Source organism: Myotis lucifugus, unplaced genomic scaffold (assembly GCF_000147115.1).
Source record: "Myotis lucifugus unplaced genomic scaffold, Myoluc2.0 scaffold_184, whole genome shotgun sequence".
Classification (NCBI taxonomy): Eukaryota; Metazoa; Chordata; class Mammalia; order Chiroptera; family Vespertilionidae; genus Myotis; species Myotis lucifugus.
In genome coordinates this window covers 1,919,300-1,944,627 of record NW_005871232.1, presented here as the reverse complement: position 1 = coordinate 1,944,627, position 25,328 = coordinate 1,919,300, and the positions used below count along the sequence as shown (strand labels likewise).

General features: G+C 34.6%; 1 protein-coding gene across 3 annotated transcripts in view; it reads left to right on the top strand.

Annotated features, from left to right (window-relative positions):
- PTEN (phosphatase and tensin homolog) overlaps positions 1–11,974 on the top strand; it is an 83,087-nt gene extending 71,113 nt beyond the window's left edge. For 2 of the 3 annotated variants that reach the window (XM_006096632.1, XM_006096633.3), the window contains 3 exons: positions 2,010–2,173; positions 4,848–5,072; positions 8,493–11,974. In XM_006096632.1, coding sequence (XP_006096694.1) covers positions 2,010–2,173; positions 4,848–5,072; positions 8,493–8,678 — 575 coding nt within the window. In that variant the 3' untranslated portion in view covers positions 8,679–11,974. The remainder of the gene's footprint in view (positions 1–2,009; positions 2,174–4,847; positions 5,073–8,492) is intronic. The other variant, XM_023760479.1, reaches the window with a different exon arrangement.
- The last annotated feature ends 13,354 nt before the right edge of the window (positions 11,975–25,328 follow it).

The following is a 25,328-nucleotide window of genomic DNA, read 5'->3' as shown; positions in this document are numbered from 1 at the left end:
CACATTTTAGATGAAATCTGACTTGTATAGTTAATTAACTTTTTAAAGTTCTAAAATCAGGAGTATCAGATTGTGAATTAGTGGAGTTAGAATTAATAAGGTTACGAAGCATTTTCATTCTGGTTGATTTTTATTCACCACTTTGAAATGAAATCATACCTTGTTTATTTGTTTCTTCAAGCTAGACTTCCCAGTAAAATTTATCCTTTAAAATGGCTCATTGTACTTTGAGTCCTTAGTCAAGGAAGTAGAAATTGTTGAAAGATTGTTAGTGTAATATTTCCTCTTTTTTAGAGAGCTTTTTCTTAAGATAAATGTCTTACAAATCCAAATTAGAATAACCACATGTGCTTTGATCAGTCCTACTATTTATTATGTGATTGCTCATATTGCTTTAGATATTGTATAGATGAGCTAGATCTTTATTAAACTGGGAAATTCATTTAGCTTGGATAGCATTTTGCCTTGTTCTTAATTGTTGGTCTTATTGATAAAGAATGGGATACTATTTTTTTTTTTCATCTTTAAGGATAATGACTTTTGGTGCAAGAATTTTATTTCTATGTGTGTATGTACGTGTATGTGTATATATACACATATATATTTCTCATGCAGTTTATGCAAGCTTGCTTTTATTTCTTACACATGTTTCCTTCAAAACCGAGCTAGATCTTTATTAAACTGTCACAGAGAGGAAGGGAGAGAGAATTTTGCCTTGTTCTTAATTGTTGGTCTTATTGATAAAGAATGGGATACTATTTTTTTTTTCATCGGGATGTGCCCGCAACCAAGGTACATGCCCTTGACCGGAATCGAACTGTATGTGTATATATACACATATATATTTCTCATGCAGTTTATGCACGGTTCCGGCAATTTCTTACTCATTTTCACATGTTTCCTTCAAAACCCACTTCTAACCCTCCTAAGGCTAGTCACTCTCTTTTTTGTGAACTTATTGTACCATAAATTAGTTATACTTTGTCATTACTACCTTTTAGTTGCATTGCTAATACATAAGCATGATAAGCATGATACATTTTGAGAAATCATATTTTACCAGTTATTTTAATTTTTAATTTTTATTGACCTCAGAGAGGAAGGGAGGGGGAGAGAGAGATAGAAACATCAGTGATGAGAGAGAATCATTAATCGGCTGCCTCCTGCACGCGCCCCCATCAGGTATATGCCTACAACCCAGGTATGTGCTCTGACTGGTAATCAAACCCGAGACCTCCTGGTTCACAGGTTGATGATCAACCACTGAATCACTCTGGCTGGGCACCAATTATTTTAAAACAGACATAAGCCAAAGTCAAAATACTTGTTAATGAAAGTGGGGGTGGGGGGGTGGTGCACCAATTTGTACTTGATGTCTGTTGTATTTAGCAGCAGACATTTCACATCCTCTCCTTCCTGTTTCTCATCATGTTGGCTTTATATACCTTTAAAAATAAAGTGTGAGCTATAGGTAAAATGAATGATGGTTAATATTTTTATAAATATTGAGACTTATGTTTATGGAATTTAGTATAACTTTGTAGAGAGTATATTTTTCTTTCCTCTTGTGAACATGTAATGATTTGAATTTTGTGGATTTTGTTACATGATAGAGACTTTAAAATATTGCAGCAAAATAACTTTTAAAACTTACAGTTCATAGATGTGCCAGAAAGTTATTTTAAGCATTTTTAACATCATTTTAATGTTAAAGTTTTTATGTTACTATAGTGCTAGAAGTCTAATCTTGGGACTTACTATTTTTGAAATAGAATTGACTTTCATGCCAGCAATAGAACCTTATGTTGAAGGTTCAGATTAGGGAAAATCTTGTATTGATTACATTTTGACCTAATTTATATTTATTAATTTGTTTTAGATCAGGATTATAATAGCAGAATTACTATTTTGTATATATCGCTAATATTAATAATTAAAATAGTTTTTGACAGTTTGCTAGTTAAAGGCATTTCCTGTGAAATGATACTTATATGTATTTAACCATGCAGATCCTCATTTTGTGGTCTGCCAGCTCAAGGTGAAGATATATTCCTCCAGTTCAGGACCCACACGTCGGGAAGACAAGTTCATGTACTTTGAGTTCCCTCAACCATTGCCTGTGTGTGGTGACATCAAAGTAGAGTTCTTCCACAAACAGAACAAGCTAAAGAAGGTTTGCACTGTACTTTTATTGGGAAAAATATAAAAAATAACCCTACCTTGAATAGTAACCTCAGATCTTTTGTGTAAAGTATTTGGTTAGGCAGAAATCAATCAGTAAGGAGATATTAAAAGGTTTATTTCATTTTATGACATATCTAATGAATTAGAATTGTTTTTCTGTTAGATTTCTGCATGCATTGCTTACTATGGCATTGATGAGCCATTATAATGGTAAATAATCCTATTAGAAGGAAAAGGATAAAAGACCATTTAAAGTTATATGTAATTTGAGATGAATTTCCTTTAACTTGAGTTATACAAAGAAATTTTGTAAAAATACTAAAGATTGTATACATACTACGTGAAATCAGTTATAATCCTCTTAGAAGGGTGATTAATTACCTGAGAAGAAGTTAGCAAGGGATCATGAGTTTCAAATAAACTTGGTCTGTATGTATAAATAAGATCTGTTTCATGGTCTTGTATGACACAAACCACTTTCCCCCATTTTGGTTTCTGTTTCTTACAACTAGGTCATTTTATATTTTGCTTCCTCAAATTTACTAAGTATTCCGAGTTTTAGCTAGAAGAGAAATAGGTATGAAGAGGAAGTAATAAAGAATGAAAAAAATGTGGTATTTAAATATACAGCTTTAAAAAAGTGAGGTTTGCATCTTATTGATCTATATTTAGAAAATGTAAGCTCATTTTAAAACAAACTATCTTGTTTTAAAATATAAGTGAACATTTAAGATGAAGCTAATGTACAAAATTTTTAATTGGTGATGAACAAAAATACTAGCTTTTGTATATTGTTACTGCCTCTTAAAACATCTGTATAGCACATTACCAATTTTTAGAAATTTTCAGTAATAGGATTGATTTAGTTTTCCTGATTTTTAGCTCTTTTTTTTGAAAGAAGAGAAAGTTTCATTTACTACAAAAATTTTTAACTCTACTTTGACTTATTAGAAGAAATATAATTTTCTTTATTTAGATCCAAGTAGTTAGGAAATCACAAAATGTTAAACTGATTTTTTCACCAGAAACCTAGTTCTTACCTGTCCTATATAAATATATTTCAGTAACTTTGAAAACTATTTTTTAATAATCCAAGAAGTGCTGGCCGGTGTGGTCACCAGTTCGATTTCCATTCAGGGCAAATGCCAGGATTGTGGGCTCGATCCCTAGTGGGGGTGGGGGGCGTGCAGGAGGCAGCCGATCAATGATGTTCCTCTTTCATCGATGTTTCTATCTCTCTATCCCTCTCCCTTCCTCTCTCTCTAAAAATCAGTAAAAACCTATAAAAAGAAGATAACTATTTTTAAAAAAAATCAAAGAAGTGTTAGCAAATGTTCTAAAATTAAGGTAGTTATTTTTTCTTCTATTCATTGTAAGACAAGTACACTTAAAATCTTATATTTTGCTTTTAAAAACAAACAGGCACCTGAATCACTATTTCCCTGTACCTTTAGGAGTGTGTTTATTCACATTTCAGTTATCACCTGTGCATTACATTAACACATGCATGTAAAATTAAAGATTTGATTAAATATAATATATGTGTATTTTGGATTACTTACATTCATTTTATGTGATTTTTCTCTTCCTGTTATAAATGTTTGCAGTGATTTAAACAAAAGCAGGTTTAATATAATCAGTGTATTTATATGGAATTCACGTTTTTGGAAATTTGAATATTACTAGCTTATTTTCTTCTGATTCTAAGTAAAATATGTGTGTAGTTACTAATTAAGTGACTTTGGTAAAATAATTAAAATTAACAAATATTTTTTAAAAGGCAGTGCTAAGTACTGTTAAAAGCTACAAAGACATTTAAGATATGATACTTAAGATCTTTCATGGGTGGGATAACTTAAAGATAAATTAGAATAAAATATTTAAATGACTAGATAAGGTATCACAAGGCTGTACATCTTTAATTGTCAAATGATCCATGCAGACCAAATTCTAGTAAGTGAGGGAGCATTTTCTTGGTTGGTTAAGAAAGGTTTGAAGTAATGAACTTCTGATGCCATTTTTGATTAACAAGACCTCATATTATTAGTAAGAAGTGATTCCTTAAAAATAAGCGTTTTATAACAAAAAAGTCAGAAGTACTTACTGTCTCCCCTCCCATCCATATTTTATTATGAATTTTTTTCAGACATTCATTGTTACTTAAGAAACTAGAGCTGTTTAATGTTTGTATTGCCATAGCAGTAAAAATGTATCTGCCTTGCTTCATTGGGAAGTTGTACCTGAATACTTCAAGAACTTTTGTTAAAGTAAATTTTGTAATAGCTTTTTGAAACATAGAGGAAATTAAATCCATTTCTGAATTTTTAAATACATACATACATACAAACTCAAAACATTTTTAAAGGCTAATATTAGACTAGAAAGGAGATATTTTACTTAAGGTTTTAAAGCAAGAGTAAGCTATCTTATAACTTGTGGAATTACATTTTTGGTTTAAAATGTGAAGAAAAGAAATTACATTTTTGGTTTAAAATGTGAAGAAAAGAAAAATCATGTGAATTAGATAAAACAGATTGCTAAGTAACATGGCTTATTTTGACTTCTTGTGGCAAATGTTGAATATAGGTAACATTTTCTTCTTGTGGCAAATGTTGAATATAGGTAACATTTTCTTTTTAAAAATATGTCATTTTATTTTTTAGGACAAAATGTTTCATTTTTGGGTAAATACATTCTTCATACCAGGACCAGAGGAAACGTCAGAAAAAGTAGAAAATGGAAGTCTATGTGATCAAGAAATTGATAGTATTTGCAGTATAGAGCGATCAGATAATGACAAGGAATATCTAGTACTCACTTTAACAAAAAATGATCTCGACAAAGCAAATAAAGACAAGGCCAATCGATATTTTTCTCCAAATTTTAAGGTCAGTTAAAAACATTTTGAGGAGTTGGTGGGTGGCTCTGTGTGTGTGCTTCTTTTATTCTAGGTGTATAGCTAGTGAAGGCCTTGCTTGACTAGTTTTTAAATTAAATTAAATATTATTTAGAAGTAATATTTATGTAGCACCAATCTGATAGTTTCTAATAAAATTCAAGTTGTGTAAAAAGTCATGAAAACTGTACTTTATTTCTTTTTGTTCGGTTAAATTTGAGGCAGTCGTTTGGGAGGAGTTAAATAAGTGGGATATGAAGGAGAAATGGGTGAAGTTAAAGGGTAGAAGAGAACTCTTATTTGCGAAGAATTTATATGGGATGTTCTCACTGATTTTACTCTTGTACTCCTCCAATTTATTCTCAGTCCCTCACAGTGATCTTAAAAATAGATTGATTGTGTCACTCCTGTTTACAATTTTTAAGATGTTATAGTCTTTGTTATGCCCTACAGTGATTTGCATTACTTAGCACAGGCCTACTATCAACTGGAGACACATTCTCTCCCTTTTCCCTGAGATTCACTCATATTGGTCTTTCTTCATCTCTTCAAAGTGCTAAGCTCTTCTGCCTCTGGTCTTTCCAGTTCTTTTCTTCTTCCTGTACCTCTCCACCCTCAACCTTTTCCCTACCCTTCACATAGATACCCTTCTCATATTCTAATCTTACCTTCAATTTTATGTGGCCTGAAAGGCGTTCTCTCATCATCCTCCCCTCTTACCGCCTTTCTACAATTGTTTCCTCTTATTATGGAATTATTTGGTTTGTTTTAATTTCATATATTTGTGAGTGTGTGTATGTGTTTCCGTTTCTCTGCATAGGTAATAATTCTCCAGTTTCTGAAATGGAGGTTTGACATTTTTTTTTCTTTCCCTTTCCTATTTCATACTGTGTTTGACTTCCTCCCCTTGCTTTGACCATACCTTCCTACTTTCTCTCTTTAAAAATTCTTACTTTTTTTCTTCATTCCATGTGTATATATAACAATCTTAATCATAGCTTATAAGTGTAAGTATATTGCTAGTAGTAATAAAATAAAGGGGGTGGTTACGCATTTTAACTGAAAATAGATCCAATATTAAGTACCTTTAGATCATATATTTCTTTAAAGTATTTAGAAGTAAGTGTCTTTTAGAATCCACAGGTTTCTGTTTACTTTCTTTTCTCTAAGTCTACATTTTTCTCAATCACTAGCTTTTAAAGTATAACTTGCTCTAGTTTTATTTTTTTCTGTTTTAATATTATATTTTATACTTAAGATTACAAATAAAAACTATTTTAATTATCAGTAAACAAATATCACATGTTGGTAAGTACTATGAAAAAACAAAGCAGAGGCTCGGCTGGCATAGCTCAGTGATTGAGCGTTCACATATGAACCGGGAGGTCAGGGTTCAATTCCCTGTCAGGGTATATGCCCAGGTTATAGGGGGCATGCAGGAGGCAGCCAGTCAAAGATTCTTTCTCATCATTGATATTTCTGTCTCTTTCTCCCTCTCCTTTCCTCTTTGAAATCAGTAAAAATATATTTTAAAAAATAGAGATGTGATAGAGAATGATCTCGTGTGTTTTTTAACTGAATGGTTAGAGAAGGTCTCCCAAGCAGCTGACATTTAATTAGAGGCCTAAGTGAAATAAGTGAGCTACACAAATATCTGAGAAAAGAAGGAAGAGCAGGTACAAAAGCCCTGAGATATTAATGAGCTTGATGTATTTGAGGATCGATAAATAAGAAGTCATTTTGACTAAAGCACACTGGTCCGAATGTGAAGACATTAGAGTGTATTTAGCACAGGAAAGATGTAATTTGAATGTTCACTCTGTCCACTTCTTTAATATATATAGGCTGAAGAGGAGATAAGATTGGAAACTGTTGCAGTGGTTTAGTTCAGATGAGAAGTGGTGGTGGTTTGGACTAGAGTAGTGGCAGTGAGGGGTAATGAAAAGCTATCAGGTATACAGTTGACCCTTGAGTGACATGGGTTTGAACTGTGCAGATCCACTTATACGAGGATTTTTTTCAATAAATATAGAGTCGGCTCTCTGTAACCCTGAGTTTTGCATCCACAGATTCAACCAACAGGGCCAACTGTATGCATTGTTTTATGCCCTTCTATATAAGGGACTTGAGCATCCACAGATTTTGGTATCCACTGGAGGATACTGGAACCAATCCCTGATGGGTACCAGGGGAATAGCTGTAAAGTTTTTGGGGAGCCGAAAGTTATGCACCAATTTCCAACTGCACAAGAGTTGGTGCTCCTGACGCCTTTGTTGTTCCAGGAGCAAATGTTTATGGATTACTGGTGTAAAAGAAGGAGAAAAATTGATGACTCTTGGATAATGTGCGGAGAGGCTGTAGATATAATAGAGGAAGCAAGGGATTCCAATTTAAATCCCACTAGATATGTGGTCTTCAGCAGGTTACCTAATCTCTCTGGGCCTTAGCTTCCTCTGCTTTAAAATGGAATCCCTGTCTTGTAGAGCTGTTTTGACAATTATTTCATCTAAGCCTGTAAGGCCCTTGGCTGTCTATTTAAACCACTGTATGATATTAACTTCTCCATCCTTCAGGTGAAGTTTTTAGGGCTAATGAGATCTTAAACATAATCGTTGATCAGTATTTTATATAGTACTAGAGGCCCGATTCACGGATTCGTGCATTGGTGGGGTCCCTCGGTCTGGCCTGTGGGGATCAGGCCGAAACTGGCTCTCCGACACCCCCTGAGTGGTCCCAGATTGTGAGAGGGCACAGGCCAGGTAGAGGGCCCCTACCGGTGCATGATCGGGGTTGGGGAGGGACTGCGGGAGGGCTCCAGGGCGTGTCCGGCCCGTCTTGCCCAGTCCAGATCCCTATCGGACCAGACCCCAGCAGCAAGCTAACCTACCGGTTGGAGCGTCTGCTCCCTGGTGGTCAGTGCACATCATAGCAACTGGTTGAACCAATGGTCAGACACTTGGCATATTAGGTTTTTATTATATAGGATAATATTTGTATTTGTTTAGTATTTTTATATCAGAAAATACATTGATTTTCAGATAGGTAGTAAGTGAAACATTCTTTTGGAACTCAATTGTTAGTGAATTGAATTTTGTGATAAAAATATATTTTGTGAACTATTGATGAACTTTAGTCTCAGTGTATATTTCTTTTGTATATTTAGTTAATGCTTGAAGTTAATGCTTATTAAAAATATATATTAACATGCCAGTTTATCTTTTCAGCATATAGGAAAAGACAGTGTAAGAAATTTTAAGAAAGGGGGGGTCATTTAAAAGGCAGCTGCCTTTTAAAGATCATGTTTGTCATAGTACTTAAAAATGAATCTGCTAAAAGTATATATCTATACTAAGTAATTTAAGATTAGTCTGATTTATAGATTTTCCATTTAAACTTTCTCTTTTTTCTCTAGGTGAAGCTGTACTTCACAAAAACAGTAGAGGAGCCATCAAATCCAGAGGCTAGCAGTTCAACTTCTGTAACACCAGATGTTAGTGACAATGAACCTGATCATTATAGGTATTCTGACACCACTGACTCTGATCCAGAGAATGAACCTTTTGATGAAGATCAGCATACACAAATTACGAAAGTCTGATTTTTTTTTTTTTTATGAAGAGGGATAAAACACCATGAAAACAAACTTGAATAAACTGAAAATGGACCTTTTTTTTTTTTTTTAATGGCAATAGGACATTGTGTCAGATTACCAGTTATAGGAACAATTCTCTTTTCCTGACCAATCTTGTTTTACCCTATACATCCACAGGGTTTTGACACTTGTTGTCCAGTTGAAAAAAGATTGTGTAACTGTGTCATGTATATACCTTTTTGTGTCAAAAGAACATTTAAAATTCAATTAGGATAAATAAAAATGGCACTTTCCCATTTTATTCCAGTTTTATAAAACGTGGAGACAGACTGATGTGTATACGTAGGAATTTCTCATTGTGTGTTCTGTCACCAACTGAAGTGGCTAAAGAGCTTTGTGATGATATACAGGTTCACATCCTACCCCTTTGCACTTGTGGCAACAGATAAGTTTGCAGTTGGCTGGAGGAGTTTCTAAAGGGTTTTGCTACATTCTAATGCATGTATTCGAGTTAGGGGAATGGAGGGAATGCTCAGAAAGGAACATATTTTATGCTGGACTCTGGACCATGTAACATCTCCAGCTATTTACACACACCTTTCTTTAGCATGCTACAGTTATTAATCTGGATATTTGAGGAATTGGCCGCTGTCACTGCTTGTTGTTTGTGCATTTTATTATTTTTTTAAAGCATATTGGTGCTAGAAAAGGCAGCTAGAGGGAGTGAATCTGTATTGGGGTACAGGAATGAACCTTGCACAACATCTTAAGAATCCACAAATGAAGGGATATAAAACTAATGTGGTCATAGATAAGAAACACAGCAACAATGACTTAACCATATAAATGTGGAGGCTATCAACAAAGAATGGGCTTGAAACATTATAAAAATTGACAATGATTTATTAAATATGTTTTCTCAATTGTAATGAATGCTCCATCTCCTGTGTAATCAAGGCCAGTGCTAAAAGATGCTCTTATTATCTACATCAGTCAACAACTTACACATATTTTATTAGTTTTCAATCATATACCTGCTGTGGATGCTTCATGTGCTGTCTGCAAGCTTCTTTTTTCTCATTAAATATAAACTGTTTTGTAATGCTGCACAGGAAATTTCAATTTGAGATTCTACAGTAAGCAGTTTTTTTTCTTTAAAGATTTATGATGCACTTATTCAGTCCAATAGCTGTCAGCCGTTCCACCCTTTTGACCTTACACATTCTATTACAATGAGTTTTGCAGTTTTGCACATTTTTTAAATGTCATTAACTGTTAGGGAATTTTACTTGAATACTGAATACATATAATGTTTATATTTAAAAGGACATTATTTGTGTTAAAAAGGAAATTAGAGTTGCAGTAAATTTCAACACTGCACAAACAATAAGGCATTTACTTTTTCAGTAGAAGTCCCACATAATGCTTTTAACAATTTGCTATTGAAAGAATAGATTTTTTTTTTTAGAGGTGCAGTGTTGAATTATTTCTTGATAGTGCTAGTGTTAGAACTAGGGCTTCTTTTTCACTTAAGTATCATATATTTGATATGCCCAGACTGCATACTATTTTAAGCAGAGTACAACTACTAATGTAAAGCTAATGTGAAGATATTATTTAAAAAAGAATTTTCCCCCAGAAATTTGGTGTCTTTCAAATAATAGCTTGCCCTTGAAACATTTGAATATCCAGCCAATTTATTTCTTAATGGTGTAAAATCTCATTTTCAATAACTTATTGGTGCTGAAATTGTTCACTAGCTGTGGTCTGACCTAGCTAATTTACAAATACAGATTGCATAGGACCTATTAAAGCAGCATTTATAGAGGTTGATGGTAAATAGATTAGGCAGAACTTCATCTAAAATATTCTTAGTAAATAATGTTGACATGTTTTCCATACCTCATCAGTTTTCATTCAGCAAATAAAATTTTTAAATTTTTAACAAAGCTCTTAGGATTTACACATTTATATTGAAACATTGTTATATAAAGAATTGATTGACTGCTCATAAATTAAATTGGTAAGGTTAGAGACAACTATTCCTAAGATCTCACCATTGGAATTTATATGCCACCTTTCGTAAAAGCTGAAAATTGTTGACTAAGTTGAAAATCATTGATGTTTTGAAGATAGTTATTATTACTGTTATTTGTTACAGTTTTGGGCACAGTATATTAAAACATAACTTGTATTGTTCTGATATGTAACATGGAGGGCCAGGTCATAAATAATGACATTATAATGGGCTTTTGCACTGTTATTATTTTTCCTTTGGAATGTGAAGGTCTGAATGAGGGTTTTGATTTTGAATGTTTCAATGTTTTTGAGAAGCCTTGCTTACATTTTATGGTGTAGTCATTGGAAATGGAAAAATGGCATTTTATATATATATTATATATATATAAATATATATTATACATACTACTCTCCTTTATTTCAGTTACCATCCCCATAGAATTTGACAAGAATTGCTATGACTGAAAGTTTTTTAGTCCTAATTAAAACTTTATTTATGACAGTATTCATAATTAGCCTGAAATGCATTCTGTAGGTAATCTCTGAGTTTCTGGAATGTTTTCATAGACTTTTTGGATGTGCAGCCGCTTACATGTCTGAAGTTACTTGAAGGCATCACTTTTAAGAAAGCTTACAATTGGGCCCTGTACCATCCCAAGTCCTCTGTAGCTCCTCTTGAATATTTTTTGCCATAATTGTTAAAGGGTAGTTGAATAAATAGCATCACCATTCTTTGCTGTGGCACAGGTTATAAACTTACGTGGAGTTTACTGGCAGCATCAAATGTTTCAGCTTTAAAAAAATAAAAGTAGGGTACAAGTTACATGTTTAGTTCTAGAAAATTTGTGCAATATGTTTATAACGATGGCTGTGGTTGCCACAAAGTGCCTCGTTTACCTTTAAATACTGTTAATGTGTCATGCATGCAGATGGAAGGGGTGGAACTGTGCACTAAAGTGGGGGCTTTAACTGCAGTGTGTGGCAGAGTTGCCTTCTACCCTGCCAGTTCAAAAGATCAATCTGTTTTCATATAGAATATATATACTAAAAAATTTCAGTCTGTTAAAACAGCCTTACTCTGATTCAGCCTCTTCAGATACTCTTGTGCTGTGCAGCAGTGGCTCTGTGTGTAAATGCTATGCACTGAGGATACACAAAAAATATGTGTACAGATTAATGCCTCATACCAATCAGATGTCCATTTGTTACTGTGTTTGTTAACAACCCTTTATCTTTAGTGTTATAAACTCCACTTAAAACTGATTAAAGTCTCATTCTTGTCATTGTGTGGGTGTTTTATTAAATCAGTATAATTTAAATCGCTTAAATTTGTTGAAATTTTAAATGACGGGCAGCCAAATGTGCTTAATACATTTTCTATTAAGTTTTTCCCCCCCTGCTGTCCTTCATAGTCTACAATTATTAAAACATGGGCTTTGTCACCTTGGGAGTAGAGTATCAGTCTACTCATGTTTGAGAAAGGCACTTTTTAGGGCTTTAGTCAACACTTAATACATTGTTTTAAGCACATTACATTACATAACATTCTAATCTTGAAAAACTTCAAGATTGAACATTTTGTGCATTTATTTTTTAAACTAAGGCAGACGTCTCAGATAATTCCCCAGAACGGATTTGATACTTCAGATTTCAGTTTGTGGCTTTTTCATTCTTTATGATTCTGTAGTCTGCCATTAACATATGGGAAGCTTCATCTCATTGTGATTAGTGCCATTTAAAAATTTATATTCCAGAAGAGTTTAAAGAACTTGGTGTACTTGAATTCAACCTTGTTGTTTCTAATCTTAAAAGCTTAAAAACTAAGGCATATCCTTTCAACAAAGCATAGTAAGGTAATAAGTGTGCCTGTACAAGTGTTTTGAAAATAAAGCAGAGCATTTATGTAACAGTGGAATTTAATGTTATTTCAAGTTTAAATTTTCTCCATGTGACTTTTTAAAAGTGAATGTGAATAATGTATAATATAAAGAAGTAAGAAGTGTGTATACACACAATTTTTTCCTTTTTAAGTATGTTTAGAAACTATACTGGAGTCTAAAATTGGTGATTTCTGAAAAATAGGATTTGCTGGCGATTTTGTTTTTGTTCATGCTCTTACTATAGTATAATTTGAGCTGCTTAGTTAAGTGAATGCCATCACCATTTCCATTGAGAATTTAAAAATCACCAGTGTTTAACATGCAGGCTTCCAAAGGCTTACAAAAAATCAAGACCCTTAAATCTAGTTGATTTGCTGCTAATGTGAAACATTTTTTGTTCTTTTAGTCTTGCCAGACAGTTAACCTTGCATCTAAAACAGTCTTAAGTAGCTTAAGTATAAGTTTTGATTAGCAGTGCTATTACTAGTACAGAGAGAAATGTTCGTGAAACAATAATAAATATTCATTCTGAACTGGTATAAGGACAGTACCTAAAAATTAGCAAAAAATAATAGAGAAAAATATTTTAAAACTTTTAAAGATGAAATGTTAGAGATTGATTTTCCTGTGGAATTATATAGCTATAGGAAGCCTAATGGTTAAGTCGCTTGTCAGTTGTTTTCAATTTTTAGAGCAAATTTATCTCTCTTTTTGGCCTGATGCTATTTTTCCATCTTTCAAGAAATCTTACAAGTATATCAGAATGTTGGTAGCCACTCTGACAAATTCATATTGGTTGGTAGCTTTTAAGTTTAAAGTGAAAACAGAAAAGGACAAAATAGTTGTGTCGGTGGTAAAACATTTGGTTCTTAAATTAGTTATTTTGAGAATACTTTCCCATAACTACAACAAAATCATTACTCATAATCCCACCACCTGGAGACAAAGCCATTATTAATACCTTAGTGACTATACAATCATTTTTCTATATATTCATGTTTATTTTCTTTAAAAATGAAATTTGTACTGTGTGTACTCTCAAAGCCTTTAAACTTAGTATTTCTGTCATGGGTTTGTAGGATGTGCAGTTACATCAGGAAATGGACAGTGGCTTAATTCTTTCTAATGCTACAGATGCAGATTGTGTGCAGCTATTGAGAGCCCTTTCCAATCGCGTGGGTTAACCGTGAGTGTTTAAATATTGTTGGCATCGGGATGGTATAGATGTCTAAGTAAATAAAACAGCCACATTTACTTCGCAAGAACAAGCTTAACACTAGATACGACTCTTTAAACACCATTTTAAATATTTGCACTTTGGAATTTATGTAACATAGATAAACAAGAATATGTGAAACACTATTAGTAATCTTCATCACCTTTCTATTTCCCTTATAGGTGGGAAAAGAAGGATGAGATTTTCAGTTTTTATAATTCCTAAGCAGTTGCTTAGAGTGAGTTATTTTAACACCTTAAAAAAGCGAAGGCTACTGCTGGTTTATCACTTTGTTGTCTTTAAATCTGTGTGCTCATGTGACTTCCATTACATCAAAAAATATCTCATGAATGTTTCACTATTAGCAGCTCTGGAACTTACCATGCTTAATATAATGGTGGGCTTTATACCAGAACATACAACTCTTGACAGTTATTTGAGAATTTTGGTGAAAAACAGTTTAGTTGGAGGGTAATACATAACTTATAAGCCAATGTATTGATATTTTAAGAAAATTTTTGCATACATAAGTGAAGTCAACTGCCATTTTTGAGCATTACCACATTATAAAATCTGCATATTTTTTAATGAACTTTTAACAAGGATTTATATTTTTTTAATTAAAAAATAATTTATTTCTCTTTTGTTGCATGTGGATTTTCATTTGTCCTTAAAATGGTCAGAGAGTTTGTTTCTGTGGAATAGAGCGAGACTTGTAGTCATGGCTCTAGTGTTTCAGTTTGTGAAATTTGTATACTGTAGTGAAATTCTTAAAATGTTTAGGTGTGGCTTTCTGTATCATTTATTGGCTTTATTCATGTGCACCTTTAGGATTTTCTGCCTACTCTGTACTGTTGTCCAAATGATATCCCTGGTTTACAAATTCCTTTGCAGTTTCTATTTTCTTTTGTTGTTGTTTTTCTTTGTTAGTTTCTATTTTTTTTTACTATTTAAATTGCCCTAATGGGCAGATTAAGTGTGTGTGTGTGTGTGTGTGTGTGTGTGTGAGAGAGAGAGAGAGAGAGAGAGAGAGAGAGAGAGAGAGAGAGAACTAGACTCCACAACTTTAGAAATTAAAATAGTTTTATTCAGGCAAACAGTTCTCACTGGAAGTTCACAGTTCATTGTAATGAAAATGTTACCCTGGATGACCTTTGACATACAGTAATGAGTCTTGGATATTAATGGGTATGTTAGTGGCATCTTGATAGGTGCATTAATGAATTATTTTCAAAGCTGTGCATTTAACCAAAGTTGGTGTATTGGAAATGTTTATATCAAGTTCCATTTGGCTACTGGTGGACATAAAAAATAGAAATGCTTTCGTATAGAGAGTATTTTTTCTTTAACAAATTAAAAGGATACTTATTTTGAATAATTGGTTTTAAACTTTTTATTCAGCAAGTATGTATCAAGTCCTGGCTGCATATAACAGAGGCTTGGAATATATTGCTAATCAAAACAGAGACCCTTTTTTGCCCTTGAGGAGTTTCCATTCTAGTAGAGGAAATAGATTTTATTAAAATAATGATAAATTGTGATACATGCTGTGAAATATGAGATGCATAAGTTACAGTAATAATCAAACATTCCATATGCTTTTAAAATTTCCACCTCCTTTTTTAGATGGGGCCTTTATAACTAGTTTATTCCAGTGAAATAGAACTGAAAGTTATGTGACATTTCTGAGGAAAGGCATTAAAAATGAAATTTCTTGTACAATCCTAAAGCTTCTGTCTTTCCGTAATGCAGTGACCAGAGACAACATGTTTTGTTCAGTGTGGGTCTTGAGTGACTTTTTAGAACTCCCTCAAATATTTTTGCTACATGGAATATGTTAGACATTAGCATGAGCAATAAATAATTATCTTAATTTACACTGATATTCTGGAAAATTTGTTAGCATAGCATAATTAATTATGTTCTAACTAATGCTTTGGAAGGATCAGGGATGAATTTCTTGAGCAACCAACAGGGAGGTAAGAATGAAACAAAATCTGCCCTAACCGGTTTGGCTCAGTGGATAGAGCATCGGCCTGCGGACTCAAGGGTCCCGGGTTCGATTCCGGTCAAGGGCATGTACCTTGGTTGCGGGCACATCCCCAGTAGGGAGTGTGCAGGAGGCAGCTGATCGATGTTTCTCTCTCATCCATGTTTCTGACTCTCTATCCCTCTCCCTTCCTCTCGGTAAAAAATCAATAAAATATATTTAAAAAAAAAAAAGAATGAAACAAAATCAAAAGTGACATCTGTAAACAACATGATGCAATAAAGAAACTAAATTAAAAGTCACTCAGTAATGGCTGAGATGCTTGGGATATGAATGGGTGAACAGCAGATCCCTGCCACATGGAGCTTACATTCTAATAAGAGAGAATGGATGATAATTAACATACCAAATATAAGGTAATAAGTGCTGTGGGGGAGAAAATTTGGACGAGGGTTCCCAGAGGTGGAGAGATTGCAGGGGAGCCGGGAATAGGCCTCACTGGGAAGGTGAGAATTGAACAGACTCATCAAATAGTGGTGGAATTTTTTCATCCTTTAAATCAGCAGGAAGCACTCATTATCCTCTATAAAATTTTATTCTCACCTTTTACAACTCTATATTAATTCCTGATTTAAGATTATTATTGGTATATCTAGGGAGAGATTTTAAGGGTATCACCCCAAATAGTCACAATGTTCTACTATCATTTCTTCTCTAAACTGGTTTGGCAAAACCTATAAAAATCTTTTTCTCCTCATACTAAGAGTTAAGTTCATTTTTAAATTTTTCTTACAATCTAAATGTTATATTTTGAAAATAATTGATATCACTTTCAGTAGAAGTTAAAGTTATGGCCTCAAACATTTCTGAAAAACTGAAAGGAAATGTCATTTATGATTTATTGATGGGAAACAAGTTATAAATTTTTAGTTACTTGAAAAACAAGAGGGGTGAAATTTATGCCCTAGGCTTATATGTTTTAATTATTAGCTCATAAGCAGAAACCTCTGGAAAAATATCAGTATCTAAATAGTAAAAGAAATACTTTTTTTTTTTCCTTTCACAAAGAGAGAATCCCCCTTTTCTACTCCATTTTAAGATCCAAGAAGTTTAACTTTGTGGTCAAGGGAAATAGTATAATTGAATTGATTTAATACAGTAGAAACATAACTATTTATCAGGGCAGGTACATATAATTTGGGCATGATATTTTGAAAGAAAGGAGTAACTATTAACTTTTAATTCTTTAAGATTCTACGTGATTTCAAAGACATTTTTCTTCGCAATTTTACATCTTGTTTTTACTCAAGTCTAATGAAGCTTTTTATTTTTCCTTGCATTTTACTTTGCTTGAGAAAGAATTTAAGATATAGCTAAATGTGATTCCTCAATGTGAGAAAAACTGTCATGTAAATTTAGAAAAAAATATTGCATATATCTTTTGGTCTTGACCTAAGGATAAACTTCACTTACTGGAAATGTCTCTTGAACCTACCTCATTGAGTTTGAAAGTATTTTCCAATAGTGTTGTGTTTGCTCCTTTAAACATTGATAAATAACCTCCCCCTTAATTTATAAGGAAATATGTCATGTTTTTACAGTAGTATTTACTCTTTTTGAAATTTATAACTTGTTTCCTGAGACTTGGAAAATTTAATTTTGTTTTTCTGTTTAATAATATAGTTAAATGTGACCTGCAGATATTGTGAAACTTATCTAAAATATAATCTGTAAAATACTCACTATGACAATGCTAACTTTAAGAGAGCTAAAGTAGTTCAATTAACTGACATTAGAATACTCCATGATATGCAAATTAGGAGGAAGTATTAGCAAATTAGAGTCATGTTTATGTTTCTCTTTTCAATTTGAATCATGTTTTTGAAATGAAAGATCTAATTTTCCATTCCTTATGATCTATAAGGGAGAGAAATGCATTTAAATTTTATAAGTAGATGTGAAAATTATCAAACTACTTAATTTTAAATATTACATGAAGTTGTTATTGTCAAGAAAGCCCACCATTTTACATAGTTAATTCTCAACAAGGGAACTCTGTGTTCTTTAGGTAATTAATTAGCTAATACTTTGTGTACTGTGTGTGGCCATCATAATTCATATGGATAATGCATGAGCTTCTTGAACTTATTAAGTAATGCTGTATATTCAATAAGTGAAAGGGAAAATAATAACTTCTAGTCTTTAGTAAAAGAGTAGACATAAGGTACAATTTCCCTTTGCAAGACTCAGCAGACACCACTTAATGTGTTTAGCTGTTCTTGGAGAAGATGGAGCATGCTGTTTCTATAAAAAAAAAATCCAATAATATTAAAGCAGATGTATCACTCTGAACATGATTTACTGAGGTAACAATGGCTTGAAGGTATTTGCAAACCTCAAGCAATTTGAATCTTTCTCAAGAAAATTAAACACATTTCTACCTTAGAAAACCGGGAGGCCCATCTTTAACAATCATAGGAATTCTGTGATAAGTCAGTTACCTAGAGACCAAAATAAGGAGCTCAGAGAGGAAGGAAGCTGAAGAAAAGAAGTGCAGGGAGAGCTCAAACTAACTCAGTACCAGGGGGATGGTAGAGGGATAGGAAAATAATAAATATTATTTTGAGCTTTTAGTTCATAGACACTGTGATAGACATTTCACATGTTTTACCACCCCCTTCAAGGTAGGCCTCAAATTAAATACAAAACAAATCAGAGTACTTAAATTACCCAGGTGTCACAACTAGTAAGTAGGAAACTGGATTCGAACCCAAGACAGTCTGCTACCTCTTAAATGGAATCGAATTTATAAAGTAAACTAAAAAGCCTAAACAATTAAGGAGTAATGAAATCATGCTAATATTCTTTATTACTGACAAAGGTAAAGCAAACTTTAGTACAAGCTTTAATTCCTGAAAAATCAAAAGCAAAGAGAAGTATTTAACAATTGTTTGAGCCATAAAAGAGAAAACAAACAACTCTGTATCTTGTAACATACTTGATAGGTAAGATGCTAAGACGACACATTTTTATATCAAGACTGAGCATGAGAGCTCTTTTATTTGCTAGTTTAGTGTTAAATCCATTGAATAAACTTGTACTTAAGTTTTGCTTGAACTAGAATACCCAGTTTTAAGTCCTTGGCTCTCAGTAAAGCAGGCCAACCAGCAACCCAACAAGTATGTTGCTTGTCTACTTTGTCTAATTGGAACCAGAAAAGGCCATAGCACTTACATTTTAGAGTGGGGAAGCAGATTTTACACAGATGGGCAAATAAGTGCAATGGCATGGTGTAGGCCAGTGATGGCGAACCTTTTGAGCTCGGCGTGTCAGCATTTTGAAAAACCCTAACTTAACTCTGGTGCCGTGTCACATATAGAAATTTTTTGATATTTGCAACCATAGTAAAACAAAGATTTCTATTTTTGATATTTATTTTATATATTTAAATGCCATTTAACAAAGAAAAATCAACCAAAAAAATGAGTTCGCGTGTCACCTCTGACACGCGTGTCATAGGTCCGCCATCACTGGTGTAGGAACAAATGTGGCCATTTAGGAAACGAGAAAATAAAGACTAGGGCAGAATAGTGACAGGGCAGAGTGGTGGAAGATCAAATTTTTGAATTAGGCAGGGGAAACTCTGGTTCTAGCCAATGTGGAATAAAACTACTCAAGTCCACCTCTTGTTTTGTTTGTTTGTTTGTTAATCCTCACCTGAGAATATTTTTCCATTGATCTTTTTTGGAGAGAGGAAAAGACAGAAAGAAACATCAATGTGAGAGAAACACATTGATTGGTTGCCTCCTGCAGGCCCCAACTCAGGCCAGGGAGGAGCCTGCAACCAAGGTACATGCCCTTTACCGGAATCTAACCCGGGACCTTTTCATCTGCAAGCTGATGCTCTATCCTCTGAGCCAAACAGGCTAGGGCAAGCCCACCTCTTTTGCCAATGCAATTAAAAACCTCTGGACCAAATACAAAAGCACGTACTTAAGAACTTGGAAAAGTAAACAGAAGCAGGCAGATTGTAAAGGAGAGTCTGGAGTTGGAAAAGCAACATATATGAAAATATTCCTCATTTTTTTCTCTTTTATGGCTTTTCCCCAAGGTGGCCCCACCCCTGGAGCTGCACAATGGTGGAGAACATGAGTAACTGAAACTCAGAGAAATCCAGCTTTCTGGCCAGAAGACCCAGGAAAAGTTTTTTTGTGGGCCAGGGAATGGGTGAGGGGGAGGGAGAAAATCCTGAAAAGAAGAGAGCTGGAAAGAGGATCCTCTAATTCTGTGTGGGAACTTCCACATATCCTGGCTCACTCCTGAGCAGGCATACACAGAACAGACCCAAGGAGCCACAGCAAAGTCCTAGAAAATGAAACAGATCTGAACCACCACTCAGAAGATGAGACAGAGCTTGGGTTCTGAGCCTAACTGGGTTGATTGTCTGCTTAAACCCAAAATATTTCCCAGAAAATTTTAACAAGATCCAGAATCGATACAATCTAGTATTCATAATTACTTAACTAGGAAAGAACCAGGAAAATGTGACCAACTCAAAGGAAAAGGCAAGAAACACAGGTCTCAAGATAACCCAGATGTGGAATTATCAAGTGTAAAAGCAGCAATTATGACATGCTCCATGAGTTCAAGATAAATACACTTGAACTGAATGAAAAGATAGACTTTTCAGCAGAAAAACAAATTATAAAAAGAACCACATGGAAATTTCATAGCAAAACGTACATCTGAAGTTAAAAATAAAAATCATTGCATGGGCAATAAAAAAATAGAAATGACAGCCAACAGAATTAAAGATAAATTAATAAATGTTTAATTCTAATGATGACTTTGAAGTCTTAAAGGTGGTAAATGAGGCTTTAAAAGGCAAAATGTGTTTGATTTGGAATTAGCTATGGGGAGCCTTAATAAGATATTAATCCAAGTACCTTTATGGGGCCCCCTCAGATACATGTGAAGAAGTTTCTGCTGTTTGTCAATTACATTTAGTAAAGAATTAGCATTATCGTAGGTCCACCATGATGATTATGAGAATTTTCTAGTAGTGTTTTATACAGGCTCAACATGTAAAAATGTTTCAAATGCTCTGTGACTTGCAGTGTCCAAGATGAAGTATGCAATGACAAAGAAAAGCTCTCTGATTGGGCCCTTAAGTTGTGTACCTGTAATAAAAGCACTTTTTGAAACCTAACAGACTTACCACTAGATAACTGCCACGCTCATTCTCAGAGTCGGTGCCTGGTAATTGCTTTGCTCGCTTGCTCATGCAAACTCGGATTCAGCCTTTGCAGTTAGCCCCAAATATGAATGTTATTACAGAGAGTGGAAATCAACCCATCCTGTAAGCACAATACATGCGCTTCAATTTTGTAACAACAAAAAAGCAATGTTTAATGCTGCTAGTACCTAGAAATCTGTTATGATAAATCATTAAGGTGAGTTTGGAGCAAAACTGAACTGGTATTATGATTGGAGAAATGTCTTTCTGATGAAAGAAGATAAATTCAAGACTTTAGAATACCTCCCCCATTGTTATATTTAGCACCATATTATTCTTAAAAGTTGATACAAGTCCTTGGAGTGACAATGATAATTGTGGATTTAAGAGTTTAACAAGTGTTGCCATTTAATTCTCATAAAGTAGGAAGTACAATTATATCCATGTTATACATGAGGAATTGAGGTACAGGAAGGTTAGTAACTTATTGAACAAAGCAAAGCTAGTAAATTGTAGAGCCAGAGCTTAAATCCAAGTCAATCAGATTTCCAAGCCTAGGCCGTTACCTCCTAAAACAGCTTCCTGAGACCTTCCATTTTCTTTATAAAGACCATAGTCTTCAAACTGGAAAGGCTACAGCAGTGGTGTAAGAAGCAATTCTCAAGCTTTTTGGCCTCAGGATTCCTTTACATCCTTAAATTTTACTGAGAACCCCAAAGAGATTTTGTGTGGGTTATATCATATTAGAAATTAAAACAGACATTCCTTATTACCTGAAAAATATCTATTAATTAAAAAGAACAATACTAAACATTACATATTAACATGAATAACACTTAAGTAAAAATATGCTTTCCAAAACAAAAAATTTAGTGATAAGGCTGGCTTTTTAAAATACATCTTTTCTTCCCTATCACTTGGCTTAATAGAAAACAGTGGATTCTCATCTATGCTTCTGCATTTAATCTATTGTGACATGTTGTTTGGGTAGTAGTATATAAAGAAAACATGGCCTTGCACAGATATGTAGTTAGAAAAGGGAGAAGTATTTTAATAGCCCTTCCAGATAATTGTAGATAATTTTATTTGATACTACCAAACTCATCAAGTTTTAATTTCTTGCAATATGGATTTGGAAACCCTCAATGAACTTTTGTACTCTGTTTAATTCAAATGCATTGATTTATCTTGTTCTTTGAATGGATTTTATTTTTTCATGATTTTGTAACATCATCAAGCATGAGTTATTTGGAAAATATTGGTTCACTAACTTGTGTAGATCTTCCAGATTTTGACATACTTATTATACAATGCCAAAAAAAAATCACATTTGTTAATATCACCCTGAGCTCAGCATAAAAGTCTTTAAATACTAGGAAGCTGTCGAGTTCACAATGGCAGATGCAAGTTTTTAAAAATACTAATTTTTATTTAAAAGTTAGAATTTTATTACTAACAACAAATACTGTTGTTTTCTTGAAAGGGTCTCAATGTTTGGGGCTGCAGGCCACACTTTGGGGATTCCTGGTTTAAGAACTTTGTGGGGGAAGAAGCAACAGTTACCTAAGAGGCTCAAACAAATTAACTTTTCGGGTGCTGATGGAATTTGAGAATAAGATCTCAGAATCACTAGGAGTAATCTATGATGGCTTAGGGGAAATGGGAGAGAGTTCAGACACACAGAAAAGATTGCCTTAATTCTCCAGAGGGATGTATTCTGGGTAACAAAGGCCAGTATGTTTAACACTGATTCCCAGAAAAAGACTATGCTATGTTCTGTAGCAGATAGTTTAAGAACAATAGAAAATAATTCAGCAATTAGCAGATGTCATGAGGGCTGGGTGGGTCATCTCAAAGTTCATTTTTCCCATATGATCATGTGACACATGTTACACATGGTGTACATTCTAAAATGTTTAAATAACTATAGAAAGACAATTTAATAATTTGTATAGGTACTATTTATACAAACCGCACAAGTCTTATTTGATTAGAAACCATTTACACATTACCTGCCATATGCAAATGCTGTGTTAGGCAAACGGCAGGTGTAAAGGGCACACAGGAGGATAATTGAAAGGATTTGCCTTGAAAACAGAAGCCCAAGAATATTTTCAAATGTGAGAAATTTGCCTTGTGAGAGCAAGTAGCATGGTGTTATGGGAAGAGGATAGATAGCATAGGAGTTAAACATCTGGGTGCTCATCCTGCCTTTAGCACCAACTCAATGGCTGACTGTGGGCATTTACTTCAATTCCAGACCTGCATCCATACCTGTAATATTGAATGAGGCTAAGGCCCCTGACAGGGTGCAGTTGTACCTTCTCACTCCATGGAACATAACCAGAGTTGGGAATGGAATTTTGGGGAGGCCAACTTTGTCTCACAAGTAGTAACCTTCTAGCTCTGTGCTGTCCAATACTATAGCCACTAGCTCCAGGTGGCAGTTGAGCACTTGAAATGTGACCAGTCCAAATTGGGAACCGCTGAAAGTATAAATTGCACACCAGATTTTGAAGACTTACTAGGGAAAAAAATGTAAAATTTCTCAATAATTTTTTATATCGATTACATGTTAAAGTGAGAATTTGGGAATATATTGGGTTAAATTATTAAATTAACTTCACCTGTATCTTCTACTTTTTAAAACATGGCTACTGGAGCCAAAACCGGTTTGGCTCAGTGGATAGAGCGTCGGCCTGGGGACTGGGGGGTCCCAGGTTCGGTTCCGGTCAAGGGCATGTACCTGGGTTGCGGGCGCATCCCCAGTGGGAGATGTGCAGGAGGCGGCTGATCGATGTTTCTAACTCTCTATCTCTCTCCCTTCCTCTCTGTAAAAAATCAATAAAATATATTTAAAAAAAAAAAAAAAAAAAAACATGGCTACTGGAGAATTTAAAATTATACATATGGCTTACATTATATTTCTACTGGACAGTGTTGTTCTAGCTAAGTTTCCAACAAAGAATATTAACTTGAATAAAAATCTAATTGTACCTTTTGATGTACGTGAGCAGAGGTATCTAAGTCACAGTTCTGACGAGAGCTTCACAGAAGACTCCATTCGCTGTGCATTTGGTCTGTATTGCATTCTCAATCTGTGCTCAGATGACGGCTGGGGCTCCAGCAGTTTGCTTCCAGGATTCGTCAGTGGAGGGTACAGGAAAGGGCCTAGACTGGTTGCCTGATATAGGCACTGGGGGCTTTCTCTCCGCCCCCCCCCCCCTTTTTAAAAATATATTTTTATTGATTTCAGAGAGGAAGGGAGAGAGAGAGAGACAAACATCAATGATGAGAGAGAATCACTGATCAGTTGCCTCCTGCACACCCCACACTGGGGATCAGGCCCACAACCTGGGTATGTGCCCTGACCAGGAATTGAACCGTGACCTCCTGGTTCATAGGTTGACGCTCAACCACTGAGCCATGCCAGCTGGGCTCTCCCCCCCCCCCCCCCCCACCACCTTTTTTAAAAATTTTTATTGGAGCGGAGAATCATTCAATAAGTATTAAATGAATGAATGAGTGTACCAACTACATGTGTGTGTTTCAGGTAAAACGACTGATAGGGTTCAGGCTTTGGACCAGGTCAGGCAACTGGTTTTATTCTCAATGCCACTGTTTACTAGTTCTGTGACCTTACTTATCCGCTCCATGCCTCGGTTTCTCCATATGTAAAACACAAGGTTTGCATGTGCAGTTTGAATAGAGTATAGTAGATTTCCCTGGAAGCATGGCATGCTACTGAACGTCCTTGGCAATCCAATGGCCTAAATCACATCTTGCAAGAGAACACTACACACAACAACACCACCCTTTAAAAAGTACCTTGCCCGTGGACAAGTTCTTAAACGTGTTCTTACTTCCTTGCCTCCGTCACCACCTGTGCAGCATGTTTTGGAGCAATTTCACACGGCTTGTGATTAAAGCCAGTTAGTACACTGCCTGGACACCCTTTGGAATTGATCTTTCGGTAGGAGGGCATTTGTGGGGAAGTGGAAACTTCATATTCAGTAAAGACCTGTTACGGGCAAAGTGATCCAAGGTGCTCTCTCTCTATTTCTGCGTTTCCCACCCAAACCTGGCAGCATGAAAGGGGAAGTAAGTGTTCATCTCATATGCCTATTCTCTGACTCTTAGGATTCTAAAACTTAGGGCTGGATTATGTTTGTAACCCACACTTCTTGGCAATACTAGTATACTCCTCTGTCCAGCTCTCTCCCATTCCCCAGAACTTGACTGACCTGCTGGGTCCATTGCTTCCACCTCCTCTATTCTCTTTCTCTCAGAACCTACCCTTGCCTTCTGCTGAGCA